The sequence below is a fragment of the Cibotium barometz genome, chromosome 9 (genome assembly GCF_041138505.1).
Source record: "Cibotium barometz isolate CiBa-2024 chromosome 9, ASM4113850v1, whole genome shotgun sequence".
NCBI lineage: Eukaryota > Viridiplantae > Streptophyta > Polypodiopsida > Cyatheales > Cibotiaceae > Cibotium > Cibotium barometz.
Genome location: NC_141054.1, coordinates 53,829,277 through 53,837,682, shown reverse-complemented (window position 1 = coordinate 53,837,682; position 8,406 = coordinate 53,829,277). Strand labels below are relative to the sequence as shown.

Genomic DNA, 8,406 nt, shown 5'->3' with positions numbered 1-8,406 from the left:
ATAGCCGCCTCAGCCCTTATAATATTGGCACGTTCTGAAAATCAGCGTGTAGACATGGATCTCTCAAACTCGCACGTTTATATGCTGCTGCTTATCTTCAGTCTAAAGCCTTCGATAGATCCCAACCTCCGCGTGCCCAAGAGAGGCTATCGTCCACGTAATGATCTAGCACACGATGCTGACCGCTTTTGTATATAAACCCACTGTCACCAGCAGCAGCAGCAGCATCAGGATTCATCACATCGAACTATCGTTCACAGGAATAGTTTGCAGTGTCCAGCATAATCTAGCAGTATCCAACTAAGCATGTCGTCTACCCAACTTGTCCTTGATATTAGCTGCAGCCCTTATAAAATGAATTGGCCTGAGCCAGTGAAGAGAGTGCAGCTGCTTGCAGAGAGCGGCCTTAAAAGCGTGCCTTCTCAGTACGTGAGGCCGCAATCAGAGAGACCCTCATTCGCATCTGATCAAGCAACAAAGGAAAAGCAGAACCAGTACACGTCAGCTCCGCAAAGCCTCAACGACATACCCATCCTCGACTTGTCCGATCTAGACAAAGAAGAGAGGAGGCAGGCTTGCTTGGATGAGCTGAAGAGGGCTTGTCAGGACTGGGGCTTCTTCCAGGTGGTGAACCATGGTGTTCCGCTTGGTCTGCTCGAGAGCGTCAAAAGCGTTGCGCGCGAGTTCTTCAGCCTGCCCATGGCCGAGAAGCAGGCGTACGCCAACAATCCGGTCACCTACGAAGGCTACGGTAGCCGGGTCGGCGTGAACGAGGGGGCAGTCCTAGACTGGGGAGACTATTACTTCTTGAAAGTGCTTCCACAATCTGAGAGGGACATGAGCAAGTGGCCTACGAACCCAACTCAATGGAGGTAATTATGCCATTAGACATATCCTAATCCCTTGTATTATTGTAAAAATAGGGCCTTAACTAACCGTCCGACATGCTTGCAGGATCGTCTTTGACGAGTACTCTGAGCACGTAGTTCCCCTTTCCAACAAGCTGCTCGCTGCCTTATCTACAAGCCTCCGCTTACACTCGTCTTCCAGCCTTGAGCAAGCGTTTGGTGAGCTGGACATGGGGATGCGCATCAACTACTATCCGGCATGCCCTCAGCCCGAGCTAACTCTCGGTTTGTCCTCCCACTCCGACCCGGGTGGCTTAACCGTCCTCCTCCAAGACAACCGAGTGCCAGGCCTCCAAGTGAGGGCACAAAATGGGGCTTGGGTGACTGTCCAACCCCTACCAGGAGCTCTTGTGGTGAACCTGGGCGATCAAATCCAGGTAAGCTTGCATGTTGGTTCACTATCCGCGGATAGCTCCTCCATTTCATTCTAATTGTGATTATGAAGCTTGCTTGATTGTTCACTCGGTACGGGGATGCATTTGCAACGTGCAGATCCTCACAAACGGCCAGTATAAGAGCGTAGAGCATAGGGTGGTGGTGAACAGCACCTGCGAGAGGCTGTCACTGGCGTGCTTCCTCAATCCTGGTAACGAGACCGTAGTGGCGCCGTTGCCGGAGCTTGCAGACGAAGGCAACAAGCTCCCAGCCTACAAAGCCATGACATTCAAGCAGTACAGGTCCTTCATCAGGAGGGGAGGAACCAACGGGAAGGGTCACCTCGACTCCATCGCATCACCCACGGCTTCATCGAGACCGTTGGAGTCCTAAAAATCGAGAAAAATACAATTCAATATATAACGGTAGTGGTGTTTTTATTGGTCCTGCTGTGGAAGCAGAACTATGTGAAGAGTGGGGTGTTTGGTTCAATTCAAAGTGTGTGTTTGGTTCAATTCAAGTGCATTGATTATTTCCATCTTTAGCAGGTGTGGGGGTGTAGCTGTAGCATAAGTGGGGGTCGGTAAATAATCTTGAGGGAGTTTGAGATGAGAAAGTTGCATGATATGGGTTGCATACTCGAGGCTTAAAGTCTTCCAACTCTTTCTCCTTGATATTTTAATTACCTTTAAACTCTTTAACAAAACAATAATTTGTATTAAACCACACTTACATACCTTGTTAAATAACTTGATAAATGAAATACAAATTTTGGAACTTCTCAAAAAATAAGAAGAATATCTGTCAAGTCCTTTACTTGGATTGATGGTTTTTGAAGTGGAATAATGCCTTGACCATTTGCATGTTAAGAATAATCTCTTGTAAAGACTATTGAATCCTTTTGGATAGAATGAACTGATTCAAACCAATCATAGTGACAATCATATGTTTCAAAGCTTCCAAATCAGCATACCAATCATCTTACAAAACTTATTGCATATGTGCCATGCATGTAGATAGATACGAACACTTGTTGATGAGAATTTGAATCTTCATCATTAGGCTGGTTTACTACATAATTAGAGCTTTGGAATTTTTTGGCTAGTCCATTAGTCTTGCAATAGTTGATTGAGCCACCTAAAACATCATCTTCATGTATTCTTTGTGTATTCTCTTTTCCAATGGCCAAGAATCCGACAACAATTGCGTACACATAGTTTTCTTTGCCCATAGCCTCTTCCTCCATATCCTCTATTACAACCTCTTTCTCTTGAATTTGATTTAATAAAGTTGGTTGTCAAGAATTTTTAGGTTCATGTGTTGAAGTTGCATTTTGATTTCGATTCCTTGCAATGACCTTTTCTCTTGATTTCAACTCCTTGCCAATGACCTCTACCTTTTCCATTTTTACCTCTAAAGTTGGATCTTCCTCCTCTTACCATTACAAGGGCTAATTTATCCTTGCTTGAGTTGGCCATGTCTTCTAGTGACCTTTCTTCTTCTTGAACCAAGTGTGACATTAAAAATTCGTAAATGAAGGAAACTTTTCCTATAGAAGGGTATGCAAATGATAAGTATATGCCTCTTCCATTGTTTCAAACATTATGTTCATGAGATCATTCTCCAACTTGTTCATAGAGCTAAGCTCTTGCTCATCCGCTTGTTCTCGAATTGCCTCTGGAATAATGTCCAATTCTATTTTCTGTCTCAAACCTTCTATGGGGTATACTGTCTCAAGGGTTTTGCTCATTTTTTTCTTGGGCTTCTCTAATCAACCTCTTGGCTATTTCAAGTTTTCCAATTTCTTTTTCTATGTTAGGATATATTATCCCATGCCTTTTAGGGTTGCTGGCCTTTCCATGGCGGTTTGTTTAGGGAATGTTTGCATATGGATGCTCTCTTGGCTCGACCCTATTTCTACTCTCCTTTCATTAGAACCATCCTAGATATCAAGACCATTGACTCACCCTTGTTCTCGAATTGGTTCTGGAATAATGTTCAATTCTCTTTTCCGTCTCAAACCTTTTATGGGGTATACTGTCTCAAGGGTTTTGCTCATTTTCCTCTTGGGCTTCTCTAATAAGCCTCTTGGATTCTTCAAGTTTTCCAATTTCTTTTTCTATGTTTGGATATATTATCCTATGCCTTTTAGGGTTGCTAGCCTTTCTATGTTTGGATATATTATCCTATGCCTTTTAGGGTTGCTAGCCTTTCTAGGGCCATTTGTCTAGGGAATTTTTACATATGGATGCTCTCTTGGCTTAACCTTATTTTTATTTTCCTTTCATCAGAGCCATCCTGGATATCAAGACCATTGACTCACCCTTGCCTACTATTTTTGGTCATTTCCTCCTTTCTACTTTATAGGTAGAAATCAATAATTGGTGTTGTCTTTGTTCATCTGGAGGGTTTGGGAAAGCGTCAGCACATTTAATGGTGCAACATTAAGATTGGTTGAATTTGGTGCTTCCCGACTTGTTTTGTATAGATAATCCTTCATTAGGTGGTCTATTCCACACTTTGTACATGTAAATGTTGGAGCTGTTATTACTTGTTGTAGAGCTCACCTGCTAAGAAGAGGCACCCAATTATGTGGGCACTTTGCTACCGTATAAAATCCTTGAGCATGAAAACACTATATTGGGGGCCTTGGAGTTGTTATGTTTATATCTCTCCCCTTCCATTAGACAGAGGTTTAAAACATGGGCATTGGCACTATCCCCCTTCAACATAATGTAAACATTGGGCAAAATATCCTATGTCTCCTCATAGTAGTCATGATTAAGCTTAGACACACAAATATTCACTTTATGAGAAGAATGTAGGGGAGAGGTTGCGCTTGAACTCCTTGCAAGCAAACATTCACTCACAAGAATAGACAAGCACATACACTACAAGGGATCGGGCTCATACCCGCGCTCCTAGCCGCTAAAAATGACTTGTGAAAAAAAGTAGCGGGCCCGTGTATTAGCGCGTGTATCATCGCGGCCAGAGACATGCGTGTAAAAGCGCGTGTATAGCACCTCTCAGACGCGCGTATACACGGGTTTGTACCCACGTTCTTTTTACAGACGCGTTGATACATGCGGCTATACACGCTTTTTCTTATTTTAGACGCGCTTATACACGGGTGTATAGCCGCGTCCTGTTCAGTTCAAATGTCTCAGACGCGTTTATACCTGCGTCTATACACGCGTTTCTTTAATTTAGATGCGCTTATACACGCGTAATTACCAGTTTTGACGCATTAATACATGCGTATTTTCCAGGGTATCCGCGTAGATACACGCGAGTTTAAGCAGTTCTGACGCGTTTATACACGCGAATAGAGAGCAAAAAAAAAAATCCAGAGAGTGCTATTTGGTGCCTGAATACTGTTCCAGCATTCCAGCACCCAATAGCACTCTCTGGGTTTTTTTTTTGTGCATTAGACCATCCCATTAGACCATCCACGAAGAACATATGCACAAAGGAGATTAAGATAAGAATGACATGAATGCATACATTGTCAATACACGATTCAAGACAGACATGAATGTAATACTATCGATCAATCAATTCAATATTACTATCAAAATTTCATACATGTATACAAGGGAGTCCATATCTCGAAGTAGCCCATGGCTTGAGTTTACAAAAAAATATATACAATCACATCCTCAATATGGAATGTGATACTATAAGTCTGAGTACTACTCAGACCCAGATGATGACTCGGTGCTCCCTCCATGCTCAGATGAGCTCACATCGGTCGGAATGTCCGAGGAGTAGTGCTCACGTCCACCCTTTGCAGCGGCGGCCGGTGGATCATCAGCAGCTTGTGCCTGTTCAAGTAATATATAGTATATAAGTATATATATATGCAATTCAATAAACCAAAACCATTCGTTTAGAATTTTCAAGTACCTGTCGACCGTATGGTCTCATGGCCATCTCAAACTGCGCGTCCGTAATACGTCCCTCGGCTCTGAAGATGGCCCACGTGGCACGTCTGCTATGCCGGCGAGCATACGCAGTATCATGGGTTGTGGGCTTCCTCCCCGTAACCCGTCGCTGTATCATAATCAACACAATTTGTAAGATTAAAACAATCATAGAATCAATGAATTAAGTAAACAATCAAATAAAGTGGCAAGATACTTACGAACTCTGCCTCCCATGACTCGACGCCGCCAGATCCGAAATGCGAAGATCCAATGGTCTCCATCTGGATCCGTCGTGCCTCCACATGCTGCCTGCTCTTCACGCCACCCTCTGCTCGTTTCTTTGCCTCCTTCCACTCGTGTTTGTGCGCAGTGGCAGGTTTCTCGGCAGGATAGCCACCCGCAGCTACATTTAGCCGGTCATCGTACGCGAGTTTTTTAAGGTGAGATCTTTTATTACTTAAGATCTCCCTTATTCGCGTCCTTCCCCATACATTCGAGAATGTAGCATGTGGGGGATTGGGGTACCGACTATGTACAGCCTCTATCACCTCCCCAACTAATCGGCTTTTTTGATCTTTAAATTTAATAAAATAATTTCTATATGAGTTTGATACTACCCCACGCATGTACTCCATTACCTCCCTCCCCCTCGCATCCATCACTATCCCGCCCCTATCCGTCACATCATAGCAGACCACTCTCTCTATCTCTCTCATCTCCTCCTCTTCCGAACTGTCTCCTCTAACTCTTCTCTCTCTATCTCCTCTCTCACCGCGTGCCCTACTACCTCCCCCACCTCCCCCACCTCCCCCACCAAAGCACCCGTCGCATCCTCCACTCCCACTCTTCCTACTGCTGCGGGTGGAGTCATGATCGGGGGATTGTCTACGTGACGGTGGCTGTGAGCCCTGACGTGACGGTGGCTCTGAGGGAGCACGTGATGGTGGTTGTGAGGGTGTACGTGAGTGTGTCTGGGACGAGGTATGTCTCCTCGGTGGACGTGGAAGAGGAGAAGCTGCATGCCGTCTCGTCGGACTCGGAGGAATAGACGGCACTGGAGTGCCCTGGATACTCGCGGTAGGGGTATAGACACCAGGCAGGGAAGGAGGGGGATGGGCATACATATACTCTGTAAGCTCAACCGGACCAGGTTGGCGCCCAAAATGATTCAGCATCTCCATCAGCCAATTGCTGTACGCAAATGGATCGGATGAAGAACCTGGAATATCCATAAAGAACCTGCAACAAACATCTTCATGTACATCATGGGCTGTCTCTTGACTCACACAAATATCATCATTCAAGTCAGTTGTGTTGCCTGCAAATCATGAAATCTGAAACGCCGCAGTCTCGTGCAGAAACGCGTGTATACATCCGTCAAAAAACGCGTGTATACACCCGTCTAGAAACGCGTGTATATCCGCGTGAACAGACTCTGCAGACAGGTTACACGCGCTTTTACACGCGTTTCTACACGCGACCTGCGAAATTTTTTTTTCGAAAAGACCGACCCCCGACAAAGACAGACAGAGTGTCCTTATAAAAGGACCAACCATTGTCGCCCCTGTCAGGATGCAGTAACCCAATCGTGTGCACAGAAGCAAAAGGACAAACCCAAAGAGCAAAGAGCAAATAGCATAAACAAATCTGACGAAAGAGACAAGGCACAGGACAAAGTGACTCACCTCTGAAAAAGTGAGTCTTCTCTGCTCCTTCTCTGCTCCCTCCTTCTCCCGTGTGTGTGCTCCTTTCTCTGCTCCCTCCTTGCTGTTGGAAGAGGCAAAAACAGGCGAAAACGCAAGCAGAGTCGATTTCTTAGTTCAAAATCTATATTTGGGGAAGGCGGGCTATTTTTAGTTTAAACATACCGTCGCGTTTATATTCGCGTTTATAAACGCGTGTATATTCGCGTGTATGATATTTTAGCTGCGTTGATACACGCGTTTTGCAGACATTACCCGCGTGAATACACGCGATTTTTAGGAAGTAGCCGCGTTAATACACGCAATTTTTAGGAAATAGCCGCGTCAATACACGCGATTTTTGTGCTTTCATTAAAAACATATAATGATTTTGTGTTTTCTGATTTGTACACAGGATGTCATCAACCTCTTCAAGCAGTTCTGGGGAAGATGAGACAATGCGTCATCGTAATCGCGATGTGTGGTTGGGACAACGGATCAAATGTATGTGTAATCGATGTCAAGGATGCATTGTACGAGCACGTCGAATTACCTTGAATCACATCTCCATGTATGGAGAATGGAATCAAACAAGTTTAGAGGTGAGTAGATGTAAATTGATGGTATTCAAATGACTCATGGTATCCAAATTAAATTAATAGAGTTGTAACATATAATTTGATAAATTGAAGCAGGATGCAGTACCACACCCTAACATGGTACCCTACGCGCGACGAGAGCACGTAAAGCGTCGACGAGATGATGCTGGAGCTTCGGGATCTATTGTCAGAGATGAGTGGGAAAGGGATGACAATAGCCCTGCACCCCACGAAGTTGTGGAAGAGGAGGTGCTTGATGATATGGTGCGGAATCTTTTTAAGGATGATCCCAAAGGTATGGACGACGATGATATGGAACAAGAGCATCTTTATAAGGCTTCATCGACACCGGTGTTTGAAGGGTGCACATTCTCTGTTTTACGTGCTTCACTTGAACTACTTAATATACAAACAGTTTATGGATGGAGCAATGCAAGTCTTGACGCATTGTTGAAGTAAGCATTCTAACTTACAAATTTGAATTAGTGGTTTAAGGTTTAGGATTTAAGACTAATTATAATTGATGATATTGGATGCAGGCTATTATCAAACATGCTTCCAAAGGAAAATAGACTACCCACCTCAAGAGACATAGCGAGGCGCTATGTGACATCTCTTGGAGGACTGGATTATGATAAAATACATGCATGCGTCAATGATTGCATTCTCTTTCGTGGGACGCATAAGGAGGCTCTACATTGTCCCACTTGTGGTGAAGCAAGGTACAGAACAGATATGAAGAGTTTTGATGTACCTCGTAAAGTCTTGCGACACTTTCCTATAATTCCTCGCATCAAACACATGTTCAAGTGCAAATCCATAGCAGAGCTCATGTCATGGCATTCCTCACATCGATCGGATGATGGCATGTGGAGAATTCCCGCAGACACTCCTGCTTGGAAGCATATTGAAGATG

The 8,406-nt window shown here is 44.3% G+C and overlaps 1 protein-coding gene across 2 annotated transcripts; it reads left to right on the top strand.

Moving 5' to 3' along the window:
* Positions 1-207: 207 nt before the first annotated feature.
* On the top strand, positions 208-1,798 carry LOC147635710 (jasmonate-induced oxygenase 2-like). 2 transcript variants are annotated; one of them, XM_086802230.1, is made up of 4 exons: positions 208-872; positions 955-1,123; positions 1,154-1,285; positions 1,401-1,798. In XM_086802230.1, exons 1-4 carry the CDS (start codon positions 307-309, stop codon positions 1,674-1,676), a joined length of 1,143 nt encoding a protein of 380 aa, XP_086658356.1. In that variant the 5' UTR covers positions 208-306; the 3' UTR covers positions 1,677-1,798. The 2 variants fall into 2 exon arrangements, with proteins under 2 accessions (XP_086658356.1, XP_086658355.1); XM_086802229.1 differs by having other exon boundaries at positions 209-872; positions 955-1,285.
* The last annotated feature ends 6,608 nt before the right edge of the window (positions 1,799-8,406 follow it).

Coding starts and splice junctions, on each gene's coding strand:
- LOC147635710 (XM_086802229.1), top strand. CDS start 307: ATGTCGTCTACCCAACTTGTCCTTGATATTAGCTGCAGCCCTTATAAA. Junction 873..954: donor ACGAACCCAACTCAATGGAG/GTAATTATGCCA, acceptor ACATGCTTGCAG/GATCGTCTTTGACGAGTACT. Junction 1,286..1,400: donor ACCTGGGCGATCAAATCCAG/GTAAGCTTGCAT, acceptor TGCAACGTGCAG/ATCCTCACAAACGGCCAGTA.